The sequence below is a fragment of the Perca flavescens genome, chromosome 23 (assembly GCF_004354835.1).
Source record: "Perca flavescens isolate YP-PL-M2 chromosome 23, PFLA_1.0, whole genome shotgun sequence".
Taxonomy (NCBI): Eukaryota; Metazoa; Chordata; class Actinopteri; order Perciformes; family Percidae; genus Perca; species Perca flavescens.
Window position 1 is genome coordinate 22743336 of NC_041353.1, and position 18956 is coordinate 22762291.

Consider the following 18956-nt stretch of genomic DNA (forward strand, 5'->3'; position numbering starts at 1 on the left):
TTCTCACTTCTTTCGAAGCTTTTCTCACTGCTTTCGAAGCTTGTATATATTAACTTTACTTTTTCTTTTTTGCCACATGCGTTAGCAGTACTTTGTTAGCATCATTATGCTAGCTATAGATCGGTTTCTTGTGACAACACATTCTCACTCCCATCGCGTAAAACACGGACGCTTGGTCAGGTACCTTAATGACGGCAAAAGTCTCCTTTAGCGTCATATCTAAACGCGCTTGGTCGGGACTATTGGCGTCACTTTTGACGCAATTAGGTTAAGGAAAAGGTCGTGGGTGGGCTTATAAAATGTATGTTTCCATGACACCTGGGACAAGAACCGGACAGTTGGGTTTAGGAAAAGAAGAACGGGACGGTTGGGTTTAGGAAAAGAAGAACGGGACGGTTGGGTTTAGGAAAAGAAGAACGGGACGGTTGGGTTTAGGAAAAGTGACATGTGGGACACGATCCCCGGTCCCCTGGGTGATAGTCCCGTGTTGTTTGACCCATCCACCACCCCGGCCAGCCTCCCTACGCTGGATATCTAATTACGCGGATTTTCGGGCTTTCACACTAGAGATGGTCTGTGATATGATGTATAACAGCTGTATACTACTATCTCTGTATGGATGTGATATGATGTATAACAGCTGTATACTACTATTCCTGTATGGATGGATGTGATAACATGTATAACATGCCTGTATGGATACTATACTATATCCCTGTATGGATGTGATATGATGTATAACAGCTGTATACTACTATGCCTGCATGGATGTGATATGATGTATAACAGCTGTATACTACTATCCCTGTAAACTACTTTAACGTAGATTTTCTTTAGGGCTTTATTACGTGGTATCGGATCGGTGCATAAACTCCAGTACTTCCCGATACCGATACCTGTGTTTTAGGCAGTATCGGAGCCGATACCGATACTGGTATCGGTATCGGACCATCTCTATTTCACACTACTCGCTACCGTAGTCGCTCTTAGTGCTAAGTCATCTTCAAGCGCCGTGTAGCTGCTGCTCTCCCCGGTACGTTGTACACACACGCTGAAGGGTGCTTTTTGCGTTGTATCTGACACTGACAGCCGCTGCCCAAGCATCCGTATTTTACGAGTTTGGAGTGAGAACGGGTTGCTCGTAAACACGAGATACTTTTGCGTGCTTACGAGGACTATATCTCGTGCTTACGTGAAAGTTTCTTGTGGTCACGAGAAGCACAAGAGAAAAATACTAATTCCCCTTGTCCCTTCAGGGGCTCCGTAACAGGAAGACGCCAACAAAGCATACAAACTACTCTTAGAACAACTTCTGCATGATTTACAGCTCCCTGATGAATCATGTCTTGTTTCCTAGCAGGAACTTGTTAGTCTGGCAGCAATAAACTGTGTGAGGGAAACGTTGAGCTTCAGGAAATATATCAATGGCACTTCATGATGCGACTGTGGGTGGGGCTTGATGAAAAGTAATTCCTACTATCTATTTTACACACTTGGCTGAGAGCGATGATAAGAGATGGGAGGAGTTTGGTCAGGAAGACAAACTGCTGAAGAAATTCATGAAAAATTGGGCTATTTACATGAGAATATACATGGCTGATTATGATAGCACGTAATGCTGAATAGGACTAAGCTTATAATTGCAATGACTTTAGCATCATGAGCTATCGGGACTTGTAGTGTTTCTGTGGTGACCTTTCATGAAATGTTATGGTATTTTAAAACTCATATTGCATCACTATCATACTGTCCTATCACTTCAATTTTAGCGTCATTGCACAGGTTGCTTAAATTAATCACATTTTAAAATGTGATTAATTTAAGTTTTTGCTCCATCATCTTGGTGTGAGCTACAGAGTCACCTTAAACTAGATTATTTTATTAGCACGGAAGATTTTAAAAACAGGATTAAATATGTGCTGGGTCATTATATGAAAATGTGCCATTTTGTGTCCCTCAGAAAAAAAAGCTCTGTAAATCTTAATAAACCACAAAACAAATAAAATATTTTATAATTTAGTTTCCATAATATGTCTCAATATATCAGAATAAATTACACATTTTTGTGCAAAGCATCTTGCAGAAATGTTGAAAATGGCCTGTCCCTCAGTATGATTTTTCTACTTCTACTTGCTATCATAAAAAAAATATATTCTTGTATAAAGCCTTAAGTGTCAGGTCATTAGTCATGAATGGATTTTATGAAAACACCCCTTTTAAATATAATAGACTGTTACAAAAGTTGCATCAGTTCCAGGAAGTGACATCATCTGCCTTTCATGAAGTTGATGGTAGAAGACAAGTAAGTGTTCTCTTCTTTTAATGAATTTTCTTTGAGTTGTCTCATTGTGTCAGTCCTGTTACCAGAAAATCATACGTTAAAAAGTTATTTGCACATATTTAAAAATGTACATATATAACAACATTTAAGCTTCTCATTAAGGCACATAATGTGGTGTCATTACCTATACCTCATGGCTAGTAATGGCCGGCAATGACATTTTTCGTCAACCCTGTTACCGTCAACCCTGTTACCATTCCAGGGTAACAGGGTTGACGAAAGTATGCTTTTGTGTGTCTTACCCATGTTGTATACCCAAGAAGGGTTAAATCAAGGGCAACTGGACTTGGTACTTCCATATTATTATTATATTTGAAGATGTTTTGCCTCTTATCCAAGGGGTTTCTTCAGTTCTAAATGCCAGGTATTTAACCTCTGTGGGGTTGTCACCCCTGAGCCAACCCTTCTTGGATAACGATGACCTGGATGACTGAGAATTTTCACAGACGTACTTTTCTTACTAATAGTATTTACATAATATACATGTTTTTACAGTTTTCATCCCTAAAAATCATGTTTTTTTATTTATTCTACTGATAGGTAGGCTAAAATTTGTTGAGGTTACTGATCTATACTGATACACACAAGTTCACTGGGTTTTATAAATGTGCTTTATAAACCAAAAGTCATTATTATTTTTATTACAAGAAGTCAATAATGTTGCTGTTAAAGTGTTTTATGTATTTTTATTTGATTTGATTCTGTTAGGATGCCTCTTTCTGCAGCTGAGAAACAGCGCAGATACCGACAACGTAGTGTCTGCTGGGCGGGAATGGTTAACAAATGAAATCGCTGCGTCACAATTCTCCTTAAGGATAGAAGCAGGAAATGGCCACTCTGAAATGTCGATATGTGTCTAATCTTTAAACTAAAATCTTTAAAAGATTTTTCACCAGTTTACTTTCTCCATGTTACAACACACTCACCAAATGCCTACATAATCATTATATGATCTGCATTTTGTTTTTTATACTTTTTTATAGTGGCCTTTAGTAAGTGATCGTTAGTGGTTTTTGCTTATTCTGTTAAGGCCAAACATGTTCAATTGGTCATTTAATTGCAATGTAATGTTAATGTTTTAATAAAACAATTGGTTTACATTTACATCCATAGAATCATTATCATTTTTCATCATTTTTATGCAAAAAATATCTCAATAGAGCTGTCTCCACAATATGCTGATTAGTCATGTTGCATTAAAGGTTTATGAATGTCCAATTAAGACTCCATTACACCCATAACTGTAACTCAAACAAGCAGTATAACCAATATGGTAACGGTTGTCAACCCTGTTACTTGTATAATATTCTAATATCATTTAAAAAATGAAAATAAAAATGTAATCAACTAATTGTAAATGTTTAGTAAGAGAGGCTAATAATCCACTCAAAGTTGAATTGAGGTGTTTTTTGCTTCCATACATTTTTCTTAAAACAGAAGATGCTGGGAGAGTGTCATTTGGAAATAAACGTATTCATCCATTAAAAAAAAATAAAACTTTCAATGTTCTCAATTCACAAACACTCTTAATGTAACAAGGGTGGGGGGGTTATCTTTCACAGTACATCAGTTTAGTTCTATATATGTATTTAAAACCTTTTCAAAAAGTAATTAATATGTCGGTAACAGGGTTGACCAAACACACACGTGGTTATATGAAAAAATAAAAAAAAATAAGATAGCCTGAGATGGCATGACATTTTCCTGAGAGGTAAGGATCTACTTCATCCAAAAAAGGGGCTTAAAGATTTTCAAAACAGTACTTTGAAAATCAAACATTAAAAGTGGGAAATGGCACGTTTTCGTATAATGACCCTGCTCTTGTGTTCTAATTTGTGTATCTTTTAATCTGGAAAAGCACTTTGTGCATAATGCTTAAAAATTGCTATTAAAATTAAAAAAAAATTATATTAATTACTATTAATATTACTATGATGTATTATACCATTGCTAATAGGACCTATTATGTTAAATGCTATTAGTCTAGTCAGTTTACAGGGACCTATATTTGCCCCTATGATGGCACTACAACATTTCTAGGACTTTAAAGTGAGTCCGTGCTCTTCAACACGGCGTTTATAGTAAACCTGACATACATTATTGTCTGCATGAGAAGCTTTAACAACATCATGGAATTTGTAGTTTTTCTGTGATAAAGTTTGTGAATAGATCTCTCTCCGACATGTATCAAAAGAAATATAGTGTTTTTTTTTCTTCTTCAAATTCATGCAGCATAAAGTGCTTCTAGGGTTTATTTATGGCAACCACATCAATGCGGGATATTGGCAGATAATGATGTTTGAGCACCTTTGCCCACCGGCAGCCAGTGACTCCGCCCACTCAGTATTTAAACCCACAATGTCACCAGGCGCTCAGATTCACACCGGAGAACTTGATCTTGACCAACTGGTTTGGATTCATGGGAGAGGAAAAAAAAAACTTTACCATTAAGCCCACATTCTGAGCTATAACTACCAAGAAGGTAAGACGTCTCTTTACTTGTGTTGAGTAGGTTTATTCATCAAATGTTGTTTACAAAAGTATTTGCATAATGGATTGAGGTTGCATTTTTTTGGGACATTTTCTAAACAATGTAAAGTGGTGCATAGACTTAATGGCTGTTTATGGAAAGAAAAAAGCAGGAGTTGTGAAGAAGAATCCACTGGTGGTATTTTTAGTGCAGATAGTGTGTTTTTAAAGCGTCTCACTAAGTGAAGGGTCTAGTTCAGTGAAGGGTAGGCTACATTCAGAAGCGCACTTTCACCGGCTCTCGTTTCTGATGGAGCAACAGGTTCATTGACCATTTTATTCCTTCTGCTTTCCCCCCAAAAGGTTTCATCTACAACTTCCAGACTTGGACATCAACCTTTTGGGAACATATTTTTTCTTTTTCATTTTTTTGTGTCTTACTATTTATTTTCACCCACTCTTGGGGGTTAAATCTTCGCCCAGTCCGTGTGGTCGCCCCCTCCTTCCCAGAGAGGGTGTAAAGTTAAAGTCGCCCCGGAGAGATGCAGTCCTTTCTCCCGCTTGCTGTGTATTGCATCAGCCTGGTTTCCCTCCAGCAGCAGCTGCTGGCAATGCCGGCTGAGCGTCCCGACAGCAACAGGTAGGACACCCTTTTATTGAGTTACTGCTTTTTTAAGCATCCTGTAAAGAGCCGCTCCGCACTTCTGATTGGCTAAATACTCGTTAACATAGCAAGATAAGCTAGTACGTACCCGGTATTAATAAGCACTTACTGGCCACTTTGACCTGCTTGGTTGGGGGTTAAATCGTAGTGTAATGTATATTAAACGGATATGAGCTGTAACGGCGGTATTAGGTATTAAATTACGTTAAACATGTTTATTTTTTAAATGACAGTAGACTTTAATTTGTAAATACGTCAGTTAGCTGCAACGCTTTTGCTAATTTAAGCTAACATATAATTTTTCATCAAGCGCATTTTCGTAGTTTTTAACTGAACTTTTGCATTTAGTCAGACTTTGGTAACGTTAGGCTACTTAACAAAAACCGTGGCATTTCTAAAACTCTCCCTTTTTAAACTTATTTTAAGCCAACGTATTTATTTTTTTTACCAAGCACATTTTGGTGGTTTTTCAGTGGACCTTTGCATTGTTTAAATTGGTCAGACTTTATTACTAAACAAAAAAAAAAGTGGCATTTCTAAAATTCTCACTTTTAAAACTTGGAAGGCTGGATTAAGCCTATAGCCTGTGTGAGAAGTCCCATCACACCGTGTGTAAAAGCTAAAGTGCTGCGTTGTTGTGTCGGCCAGATAGAGGATAACGTAGCTATAGACTGCAAGGCCAACGGCTCTCCCTCTCCCATGCTACAATAAAACACGTTCTCTCTCTCTCTGCTTGAGATAAGCCCTGTTGCTGGAGAGCACATCAGCTGTGGAAGAAGTGACAGTGTTAGGCAATGTATTTCAGATTCAAATAAACCATTATAACTTGCAAAACCTATTAAAAAGACCCAACTAAGCGGAAATCCATTTCATTTCTAATACTTTTTGACAGTATGTCAGTAGGCTATTTGTATGAGTAGCAAGTTCACAGTGACCTGATTGTCTCTATGGTATCACCCTTCCTATTAGCAACGTACACATCAGGCTAAAGTTTAAAGTAACTGATAATAAAGGCATGCAGGTTATGGCGTTAGATACAATTGGTCTTATAATCTACATTTTACAGCAGATCTACAGTAACTGTGACCCATATATTAGACTGTGCCGGCAAATAAGTTATAAAGTATGTTAAAAAAACAACTCATTATTGGTATCAATTTTGCGGTTAATATGAACAATTCATTTTTTTTTTATTTCAAAGATGATTCTGTCTTTTCTTCGTCATCCTCCTCCCCTTCTTGATCCCATCAGACGTCACATGACAGTTTACAAAGGTTTTGTTTATGATAATCTCCCTGTGATTCTGTATAGAAAACTAATATTTCCGAGGTGGGAAAACCAGTTTGTCTCACAGCCCGGGCCAGAAATACCAGCATGGACTATTGTAAAGGATCTTATTAGCCACTGAGTGGCACCTGTACTTTTCCACGCCTTAAGTGGCTGCCCAACACACATACAGTACACTACCTATTTATTGTGTGTGAGGGAGGCCTGCCAGAAATGCGGATCAGTGACGAATGTGGATGAGTTGGTGTATGAATGCCCCCTTCTGGTGGATTTTGGATCCGCAGCTGCTGACTCAATGGGAGGGAGGAAGGGAGGGAGGGAGAAAGAGACAGTGATGTGATGTGAGTTGGTGGCCCTGGACAAAGGCTAGCATGGGGCCCCTGAAGGCCTACCCTGATAATTTTTCTATGCATCACATTTTGCATGCATGCCAAGTTGACATGAACATTACAGCTGATCGTACCTGACTGAGAAATCATCAATATTAGGGCTGGGATGATATAGCTGTTGTCCTGATTCGATTCTTTCACCATACATGGGTTCCCAATTCGATTTGGATTTCTTATTTACTGATTTCGGTCAGAAAACGGATATGATGAAGTTGCCGTCAGCGGTACCGTATAAACAGAAACCATTTAGGTCAAGCATTGGTACAAAAATATATATACAGTGGGGGAAATAAGTATTTGACCCCTTGCTGATTTTGCAGGTTTGCCCACTTACAAAGAATGCAAAAATCTACAATTGTAATCATATGTACATTCTAACAGTGAAAGACAGAATCCCAAAGAAAATTCCAGAAAATCACATCATATGAATTTATTAAAATTGATAACCATCTGATGAGGAAAAACAAGTATTTGACCCCCTGGACAAACAGCAAGTATTCTGGCTCCTACAAGCCAAGTTAGTCTTTCTTTAAGACACAGCCCCAATCCGAACCAATTATCTACATCAAATACACCTGCCTCCCCTCGTTACCTGTATAAAAGACACCTGTCAACACCCAAACAACCAGCATCCAACATCACCACCATGGGCAAGACCAAAGAGCTTTCTACGGACATCAGGGACAAGATTGTTGATCTGCACAAGGCTGGGATGGGCTACAAGAGAATCGGAAAGCAACTTGGAGAGAAAAGATCAACTGTCGGTGCAGTTATCAGGAAATGGAAGAAGCACCACACCACCGCCAACCTCCCTCGGTCTGGGCCTCCACACAAGATCTTGCCTCGTGGGGTGTCCCTGATCATGTGAACGGTGAGGAATCATCCCAAAACCACAAGGGGGAACTGATGAATCAACTGAAGGCAGCTGGGACCACAGTTACAAAAGAAACGGTTGGTAACACACTACGCCGTCATGGATTGAAATCCTGCAGCGCACGCAAGGTCCCCCTGCTCAAGAAGAAACATGTACAGGCCCGCATGAAGTTCGCCATTCACCACCTGGACGACTGAGAAGAGGCCTGGAAGAAGGTGATGTGGTCAGATGAGACCAAAATAGAACTTTTTGGCCTCAACTCAACTCGTCGTGTTTGGAGGGCAAAGAACACCGAGTACAACCCAAAGAACACCATCCCCACCATCAAGCATGGTGGTGGCAACATCATGCTTTCGGGTGCTTTTCAGCCAAGGGGACGGGACAACTCCATCGTATTGAGGGGAGGATGGACGGGGCCATGTATCGTGGAATTCTGGACCGACATCTCCTTCCCTCAGTGAGAGAGCTGAAGATGGGTCGAGGATGGGTGTTTCAGCACGACAACGACCCTAAGCACACCGCCAAAGCAACAAAAGAGTGGCTGAAGAAGAAGCACATCAAGGTTCTGGAGTGGCCTAGCCAGTCTCCAGACCTGAATCCGATTGAAAATCTTTGGAGGGAGTTTAAAATTCGAGTTGCCAGGCGACAACCTCGGAACCTGAATGATTTGGAGGCTGTCTGCAGGGAGGAGTGGGCCAACATCCCTGCCGAAATGTGCACAAACCGTGTCACCAACTATAAAAACCGTTTGACATCTGTGCTGGCCAATAATGGCTTTTCTACAAAATATTAACATGCTGTTTGTCCAGGGGGTCAAATACTTGTTTTTCCTCATCAGATGGTTATCAATTTTAATAAATTCATATGATGTGATTTTCTGGAATTTTCTTTGGGATTCTGTCTTTCACTGTTAGAATGTACATATGATTAAAATTGTAGATTTTTGCATTCTTTGTAAGTGGGCAAACCTGCAAAATCAGCAAGGGGTCAAATACTTATTTCCCCCACTGTATATATATATATCGTTCAAAAGTAATATACAATTTCAATTATTTCCCCCCACCCCTAATGAATACTAGGGATGGGTTATAATAATTGATTCTCCAATTAAAATCGATCTTTGTTTGAGGGATCTGATATCCATTAATAAAATCCAGAAATCGATCTTTTACTATATTGTTGCTGTCGGGCGAATAACCTTCAAAACGGTTGCTTTTCAGGAAATGAGGGCAGCTGTGATATTGCAAGAAGCAACATTAACATTTCAATTAGAATTAGATTATGTTTGTCATCGTGCCTTTATTTGACAGTTAGTGGAGAGAGAGATACATAGGACAATCAGTAGCTTGATAGTCTGATAAGACAGTAATAAAAGAGAGAAGGCTTTAGCTTAATGTGGCAGGAGGTGAGGTTTGTCAATCAGAAAATATATTCCAAATGGTTTGAAAAAAAAATCTTATAGATATTCTTCATTTCTGTGTATCCCTCATTAACACTAGGCTAAGCAATTATCAGGTGTTATACGTACAAATGATCCACATTTAGAGATGTGTCGGATTCCACAGTAAGGCAGGAGAGAAGAAAAGGAGAAAGCACTTAACATCTAATATATTACAGTGTAAGAAGATCTGGGAGTGGAATGTTTCTCCAGGTGGCCATCTCTTGCATATATATGTGTGTGTGTGTGTGTGTGTGTGTGTGTGTTTTTTCAATGGTGACACCTGGTGCTGAAATCTGACCACAATTAAGGTAAGCGAGGCTCCTGTATCCTCGCTCTGTTTGTGTTGCTAGCACTGTAATCCCCCATCATCCCCACCTCTGTTTGAAACTGTCATTACCAGCAAAGGGTCATTTTATATCTCGCAGTCTGAGAGAAACGGCTGCAGCAGTAGAGGGGGATTCATAAGGAACTAGAAGGCCACTCAGGGAGTGCAGACCTCTGCCAAGGCATGCCCTATCTGGCAATTTCATTGTTCCAAGTCGAGGGGGCATTCATGGGAATCTTCCCAGTAGGGAACTCATTTTTCAACACATAAATGCTGCACAAATGCCCTATCTCGCAATGTTATTAAGAGTAAAAAATTATTTGTGTATCCGCCCCTTGATTCAGGTCCGCTCCCAAAATGTAATGTTTTTTTTCCTTGGCCCATGCTACACCCTTCCACCAAGTTTCATGAAAATCTGTAGTTTTTCCCCACTCCGGCTGGCAGAGAGACCGACTAGGGCTGGGCGATATGGAGAAAATCAAATATCACAATATTTGTTACCAAATACCTCAATAGCGATACCGCAACGATATTGTAGTGTTGACTATTGGTGCTTTCACAAAATGTTTACACAAAGAGAGTTTAGACAAATAATCATCAGTAATGTGGATATAATGACTAAGTGGGTCAAGGCAAATAATAGAACAGTTACAACAGTCTGGTAAGTTCAGAAAATGACATCACTCTACTGTAAAACCAGGACAGGGATAACACTTATGCCATATTAAAATATCAAAAATCTAAGACGATATCTAGTCTCATATCTCGATAGCAATATTATATTGATATATTGCCTAGCTCTAAGACAGACATACCGAGCCGAAAACATGACCTGCCCCTTATCTCAACAGAACGTTCGGTAATGAAATACATTTCTTCATTCCTTTCTTCATTCATTCATTCATTCATTCATTCATTCATTCATTTTGGGCACTTGTTTTTTTTGCACGCCTAGCTGCTCATTTCCATCAAGTTTTTTTGTTGGGGATTTTTTTCCTTCTTATTTCCACATTACAGTTACACTCAGCCTGTGTACGGCAATGTTCAGCATGACAGAAATTGCAATGGGAAAACCTTTATCTGCTTATCTTCACCAGAGTAGGCTAATTTGATTATTTGTGTTTTATCCACTTTGGAATGGTATAATCCCAATTCTGTGGTTGGGTAGTATAATTTTTATAAGACCTCCAGCACTGTAAGTGATCACAGTCTGTGGTGTACGGTCTATCTATATATTTAGATAGACCGTCACTTCTTCTGCTTCACAAACCTCCTCACTTTGCCCATCTCTCATAAATGTCCTGTGTGGCTTTTATGAGGACAGTAAATTCTCCCTCCTCTCTTGACTCCGTAGAGCATGTCCTGTTCTTTTTACCATCACACGTTGACAGCATGATTATAGCAGACATGACTGCTCTACATTTCTTTGCCTCGTTGGACGCTGACACTGTGTCTGAGCTCAAATCTCTGTCATTCCTTCCCTGTTCTGTGTTTGCGTCCATGTTGTCCCTGCGTGTCCTGATAAGGACACGACAGAATCCCACATAGACGCTGTAACAAAGCCTGACGGCTGCTTTCCAAACAAGGAGAAATTGCATGTTCCCCAGGATCCCAAGCAACGCACACCCTTCATTGTCGTTTTTATTTTAGAAAATAGCTGGGGTCCGCAGCCAAAGAAGTTAAATATGGCTTTAGCAGCAAAGAGGCTTTACAATACAGATCCCAGAAGTGGGAAGCAGCCCATTGCTTTCGAGATGGAAGACACGCAAGGCTGATTTGTGGTCAAGCTTTTGTTACACCCAGAATGCCTCTGCTCCGTCTGGACAAGTGTATGATGAGATGGCAAATCAGTCTGTGTGTATGTGCTGTGGCCACAGGTTTGTTCGAACTTTGTCAAGGCCAAATAAAGTCATGTTTTTCCCCAATCGATCTGCTAAATCCATAACCCATTCTTGTCAGTGTGCATTTGAGCAGCGTGGGCTTCGACGTAGGTACGCTTAACATAATATTTACCTGAATTCATCTCACACAGGGTGGCTTCCTGCCTTGCCGACGTTTGTTGAGCCACTCTGTAGTATGCAGTTGGCTTTGGGTCCGTCCTCTTGATTTGCTATCTATATTCTGACATGTTTGGACGTTATCAAGGAACAACAAGAACGTAACTCTCTCTTTATTGTGTATAAATTCTCAGAAAACCATTTTTATGCTTGCAGAATGATTGAAACCAGTATTGCTTGTGTTGTAAATCATCTCTCAAGACAGGCCTCTTGTCGTCTTATAAACAGGATTTTTTTGGGCTCGGACTGCTGAGATGTACAGTGTATAAATATTTGTATGGCTCCATGGGGGTCAATCTGACCAAACCCAGGCTGACGTTGAAGGTGAAACTGCGACCAAGCAGGCAAAGAAATTCCACTATGGATTAATGGCTTAGACCTTAAATTCCACCCACCACATCCTTAAAGAGCAGGGTTTTTTTGTTGTTGTGGAGGCATGAATGTGCATGTATAGCCTACTATATGCATTCAAGAGGAGTAGCTTACAGTGGGAGCGTGGATCAAAAGGCTTAAAAAACAAAGGCGGCTTCTGAGAGCTGTTATTGTGAATGTTTTGTCTGCTTGCATCGCAGTTATGTGGTTTCAGAGCAGACGTATAGTTTTTAACTTGGCATCCAGTGCATCTTTGTAATTTACTGGCTGTACGAAGCATGCACAATGTCCAGTTTTTCTTACATAAAGTACACCACATCCCACTAAGGAGGTTATGAAAGCAGAACCGCTTCCTAAGAAGTAGGACCAGTGTTATTTGTGAAATAAATCACCTTTCCTTTATTTTTGTCCTGCTTTTTGCTAACAACAATCTCCCCACTGTTACCTATTGGGAGATTACCAATGAATGTGCCATATTTACAGCTGATTGGTAAGCTTCAGCCTCTCCGCAGCATGGTACTAGGGTTAGGGTTAGGGAGGGCTTTTGTTAGGGATGGAGTTATACCAGTATACTTTATCAAAAGTACTTGTTGGATTGGTCCAATGGCTTTGTAAACCCCTTGCCACACACCTTTCCAACGTTGGAATTTGGGGGGCTGTGTCCGACAAGTTCTGTAACTTCCCAAAACCAACAATCTGACATTTACGGCCATTTCACACAGGGGTAGGCCACTCGCCTTTAAGTGTAGTTATTAACACTTTCGACACTAAAGATGTGGTCAGACAAAATGTCGTAAACGTTGAGAAGATTTACCCTTGGGGTAAGGGTCGGGGTCAGTAGGGCTTGGTAACTGAAGCTTGCCATCAACATGGGGAGACTTCAGCTTTTATCCCTCATCTTAAAGGCAGCAATGTTGTGAGGTTAATACAGAAAAAAAAACAAACAAGGCAGCAGGGATCAGCATCTGTAAAATCCTTACAAATCATCGTCAGTCAAAAGGAATATTAGTTTAATTCCCTTCAGCTAAGATCATGCAAGGCGAACAATTAAAAGCAAAGTAGCTTGGATAGCTTTGATCGTCTGCCTAACACGGAGATCTCCATTACTGTGGAGTTGTGGGATTAAGCTTCTAATGGCCAAATTAGCCTGTCTTGTGTGATCAAACGTGACAGAGTGGAAGCGTTTTCTACCTCAAGATTCTTTTAACTTCTAGAAGAAAAAGCATGGCAGTCTGAAGTGTTTTTGGAGAGGAGCTTGGCCTTGGCTTTGCCATGTATTACACATACCACACACATCCATTAACATAAATTATGATATTTAGATTTGCCAGTATACTATTAGATAACTAATTATAAATCTTTAGACTGAAAAATAATAAGCAAATGCTTCAAGTGAGATAAGCAGGACAACTGTTGCATTGGAAATCTTGAAAACCAAACCACACCAAATACTTTTAACCTTATATAAAGTTCAAAAATGATCTGGTCATTTATACTTACTCTTCCAGGAAGTATTCTCCTCTATACTTGTTGTTGTAGCACAGTCACAGGGTCCTTTTGGCCATCTGCCAGCCACTTCAAATGTCCTTACTAGCCAATTGTTCTTAAGCGAATTGGAATTGGTTAGGTTGCAGACCTGCAAAGTCCAATCTTGTGTACGGCTTAAAGGGTTTGTGTTAGATTGTTGAAGAAAAGGTGATGTGGAGCTGTTAGCATGTAATTACATGGAACAATGTTAACACCGCAGTAGCGTAGTAAAAAAAAGCAGATGACCAATCATAGCAGGCCGAATTAGTTTAAACTAAATGATAGGGGCCACTACCTTTTAAGGAGACATCTGCATTTTTATCTATTGGGGGGAACAGGCCAACAGGGGCCCACCGTGGGTGACGAAGCCATCGTAGAGCCAAAAATTACCTGGATGATCTGCGCTGCTTCCGCACTGTGCAGCCCAGAGACCTTTGCTGGCCGAGCCGTCTACTGACCTTCCAAATGTTATCGGACCAAATGGATCAAAATCTGACAGCCCTGGGTATAAAGTGTTTTTTTTGACTTAAGACTTACTTGAGTTTCTTTTTCTCTTACTCTAACTTTTGACCTCCGTGATCCAAACAAAAGACGATTACAGTTCTGTCTTGTATAGAAGAATCAAGTCAGAATAGGAATTTGGTGCAGGGCAAACACTGCTGCATGGTGAAAAGCTTTCCTGTGCAGCAACCTTCCCTCAGCAGACCAGGTGGGTGTAACTTGGTGATGTGGCACCATGGCACACCAAGCCTGTCCTAGAAATAGTGCTCGCCTCTGTCTGGGGCCTGGCATTACGCAACTATTTATTCAGCCCTTGCCACTGTTTTCCAGCAGGTCAGCACCAGGCTCCCATATCTGCCAGCAGTGAGCCAGCAGCTGAACTGGCTGAATAAACCAAAAGCTTCACATTTCGCAGAGGAATCCCAAACCCACCACTGTAAGAGAAGCCATCTGCTGTGTGATGTCTCACATCAAAACCTCCCACCATGAGTAGAATAGCTCAAGTCAGCATTTCACAAGTGGAGAAAACTTATGTACTTATAATTAGATCAACTGTGGCTTCTGCCTCTCCGAACATGGGAAAATAGTGCCAAAAACGGTCGCAGTGGAAGATTTTTTTCCCTTTGACTCAGAAAAGCAAACATCAGATCTATTTGCCCTGATGCTGTATTTAAACCTCATTACAAAAGAAGGCTCTATTGCTAACATTTAACATGTCCATACTATTCATCCGCTGGCTGCCAGGTACAACAGCACTTTCCCGTTTTACTTCTGCCCGACCTTCAGCGGTGGTGATGGGTTAACACTCGGGGGCTTGAGTCACACCGTGCTGTACAAACACAGCGGTGACAGTTTAGTGAGGAGGGTCAAGTTGCGAGAAACGACTTTGTCTTTGTCAAACAGTGACCAGATGGCGAGTTGGTTGGTGCTCTGTTTGCTAAACGGCCCGTACCCTCCGGTCCACCGCACTGTGCAACCTGTTTTTGCAAAGCTCACACAAACTACAAAAAAAAACATGTTTATCATTAAAAGTGATATGGTTTGGTTTTTATTTTGGCCAGATTTTAAGATTCTTTGACAAGTCTTTGAGAAGTATTTATGCCAGTGCAGAGGAGTAGAACTGCAAAGATTAATTGATTGGTTGTCAACTATTAAATTAATTGCCAACTAATTTGATCATCAATTTTTAAAAATTCCAGCTTCTTAAACGTGAATATGAACTAGTTTCTTCTCTCCTCTTTGACAGTAAACTTAATATCTTTGAGTTTTGGAGAAAACGAGACATTTGAGGATGTCATCTTGGGCTTTTGGAAACACTGATCCATATTTTTTTACCATTTTCTGACATTTAATACACCAAACAACTAATCCATTAATCGTAAAAAAAAAATGATTGACTGTTTTTGTTTTTCAAAATGTCATTTTTCAGTGCTTTGGGCAACACAATTACAATTCCATTAGGCTCCATTGTATTAGACTGGAGTTAGTTTCAAAAGCTATCTGCTTGGCTCGATACTACGAGAAGTTAGTGAGAATATACAGTATGTCATTTTGTAGTTTGGATGAACTGACCCTTTAAAGAGTGAAAATGTGTGTCTACTGGGCAAGAGATGTCTCCATATTTAATTCCACGTATTGGGTTCATAAAACCCTGAAACAAATGGATTTCCATAACATGTGAAAGGATCTAACTCCGTCTCTCAACTGAGATTTGAACGTTCTCGTCTGGAGCCCATCAGGACCACTGAGACATGGCTTGCCAGGCTAAATCTCCCATAGTTACCGTTTGCTGAATCCCAGCTGGGCATTAAAATGCAGCGAGGTGCAGGTTTTGATTGCATAATGTAATAAGCAACTGACTCAGTGCACTTGCTGTTTCAGGCAACATGTAAAAAAAAAAAAAAAAAAAAAAAGCCATAAACTTTTATGTTGTACATTAGGAGATGAGCATGGTGTCATGGTGAAGGGGTGACTGTGCATAGAGCCAAGCTGTGTTCACACAGCACGCCATAATGATCTGTTTATCAAAGCTGCTTCGTACGCTAATCGGATTTCTGCAGAGTAACCTGTGCCCTACAACATTAGTTGTTATAGTAACCATGCTGGCAGGTGCATGAGTAAATGTCTTCTTTTTTTTTAAGTGCTCATATTATGCTTTTTGGCTTTTTCCCTTTCCTTTATTGTGTTATATATCTTTTTTGTGCACGTTAAAGGTTTACAAAGTGAAAAAGCCCAAAGTCCCCCCCATAGGGACTTACCATCTGACTGATACTCAAATTTTCACCCGACTTGTGTCTTCTCCTCAGGTTGGACCTCATCGACAGGCTCATGGACCAGAGAGAGGATGAAGCCTCAGCGTCAGGAAGCCAGGCTCACATCGCCGCGCCCTCTTCAGCCATGAGCCCACCCCCAAAATGGCTGCCCGTTTTCCTGAGACACCAACCGGCTTCGGGAGCGAGAGCAGCCTCGCCAAGCCTGGCGTGGGCACGACCAAATAGGGCTTCACCCGTCCAGCGGAGGGCGCTGAGATCTCGTCGCTACGCCCACTCGCGAGGTGGTCACCACCACCAACATGCCCAGCTGATGAGAGTGGGTTGCGTCCTGGGAACCTGCCAAGTGCAGAACCTCAGCCACCGGCTCTATCAGCTCATTGGTCAGAGCGGCAGGCAAGACTCATCCCCCATCAACCCCAGTAGCCCCCATAGTTATGGATGAGTTAGTTGATACCCCCCAAACACCCACAGCAAGTCTATCTATATCTCCATATATTTATCTTTTAATGTATTACTGGTAGTCTTTGCATTAGTTTGATGTAGTCCTTAAGCCTTGCTTATGTATCTCAAAATGACAATTATACTCCCATAAATGACTGTTGTGCCTCTCTACTTTTTGTGCTGATTGATGGATTTGAAGATTTAAATTCAACAACGTGATTTTTGAAAATCCGCATTTTGAGTTCAACCTGAGAACGTTTGCCTTTTTTGTAGTGGGTTAGTCTCGTCAAGTCCGAATGCCCCAAAAGAAGCCAAGATACCACAGTTTGATGTCTTAATCCTGTTAATATTAGAATGAAGGCTTGTGCTCAACACCATCGAGTGACCCCCCCCCCCCTCCTGCGGTGGATATTCCCCAGCTCATTGATCAAACACTTTCACCGTGCACTCAGAGCCGGAGACCTGTCAAAACCAATGGATTCCCAAAGACCGCGCAAATGACCCAATGAACCCTTTCAACTCTTATTTTTTCTTTTTTTTTCTTTTGTGTGTGTCCCCCTTTTTGTCAACTTTGGGACTCCCAAGTCATTTCACAACTGCATATACAATTACAATATGAACTCTGACATCCGCAAAATATTCCACAAGCTTTGAGTTGGGAATTTGGCAGTCAGCAAGACTTTGTGTTTCAGGACCGCAGTTTACATTGAAACCAGTCACAGCACTTGGGTTACACCCCCGAGTTTAAGAGCATTCTGAGGCTGGACTTAACCACATGAACTCCACGCTGAAAATGGAAAAAGAAGAGGGTCGGCATAGCAGTGCCTTGGAAGGAATCTACACAGAAACTCACTTCCCAAAGGATCAGTTTCAGTGTTGCATTGGAGCAGCCCGTTGGCTGACCCAGTAGGTGCTAAAGTGAGCCTTGGAGCCACGGGTCAGGGCTCCGTCGCACCACTGCTGGCATTTTCCCTGCTGGAAGCCAAGTCTGAAATATTAGCCTTTTCACGTGATTCATACGTTCCCCTTGCAAGTCAGGACTTTGGGCTGACAGCAGTTTATTAAAACTGACCTAATCACGTCAGAAATATGCACCGCCACAGCAGGAGGGGGGGGCTCATCCTCCCATGGTCCGCACACTCAGTGCTAAAACATAAATATAAAGAGCAAGGCATGTGGCTACCACAAATATGCACACACGCAGCCTTGGAAGTTTGCAGATATTAAAGTTGACTTACCAAAGAAATTCCCCATACTTACTATATTTTTGGGATTTTCCAGATTAACATGGATTCTTGTTCTTGAAATTATTTTTAATGCCATGTTCTAGTGCTGTGAGCGCCACAGACACAATTCCATTCACCTCCTTTCAGGGTACAAAATTAGCACCATCCACCAGCCAAATGCTGGTTAATTTTACAAGTGGCTGGTAGATTTGTTTCACTGCCCAGCCAAAAAACCAACGGTAATCTATTGAGTAGCTGGTACACCATTCATTAGCCATTTGGCTGAAGTACAAAAAAAGTTGATTTTGCACCATGCCTCCTTTGTCCTGGGGTGGAGGGAGAAATCTCTAAAAGTTGGCAAATACACCGATGGTAAGTCCAACAGTAATATTGCAGATGAATCCTTCCATTTCCTATAGGCAACACACTAAAGTAAACACACCATTGGGTTGGCACCGTTGTTCACATGTAGTATGTTAAAGAGGTTTAAACTAGTCCCGAGACGACGGCTAAAAGCTCTACTGTTACATTTCTGGTTTCTTACGAGAGACCACAGCGACCAAAATGTTAGGTGTGCCCAATGTCAAATATGTACACAAAATAGCAAAGCACATTCAAAAATACATGCCCTGACATTGCCTGCTCTCTATATGTCCGTATCTAAACCGGTAGTTTAGTGAAATCATACACAAAATAACAAAAAAAGGGACTAGATGTGACACTCTAAGTGACACAAGAATCAGAACGTGGGCCAACGGTTTGGTCTGTA

At 40.9% G+C, this 18956-nt stretch overlaps 1 protein-coding gene across 1 annotated transcript; it reads left to right on the forward strand.

The window, feature by feature from the left end:
- Window positions 1-4718: 4718 nt before the first annotated feature.
- Window positions 4719-17258, forward strand: adm2a (adrenomedullin 2a). The gene is made up of 3 exons (XM_028570808.1): window positions 4719-4823; window positions 5174-5450; window positions 16554-17258. Exons 2-3 carry the CDS (start codon window positions 5353-5355, stop codon window positions 16960-16962), a joined length of 507 nt encoding a protein of 168 aa, XP_028426609.1. The 5' UTR covers window positions 4719-4823; window positions 5174-5352; the 3' UTR covers window positions 16963-17258.
- The last annotated feature ends 1698 nt before the right edge of the window (window positions 17259-18956 follow it).

Coding starts and splice junctions, on each gene's coding strand:
- adm2a (XM_028570808.1), top strand. CDS start 5,353: ATGCAGTCCTTTCTCCCGCTTGCTGTGTATTGCATCAGCCTGGTTTCC. Junction 5,451..16,553: donor GAGCGTCCCGACAGCAACAG/GTAGGACACCCT, acceptor TCTTCTCCTCAG/GTTGGACCTCATCGACAGGC.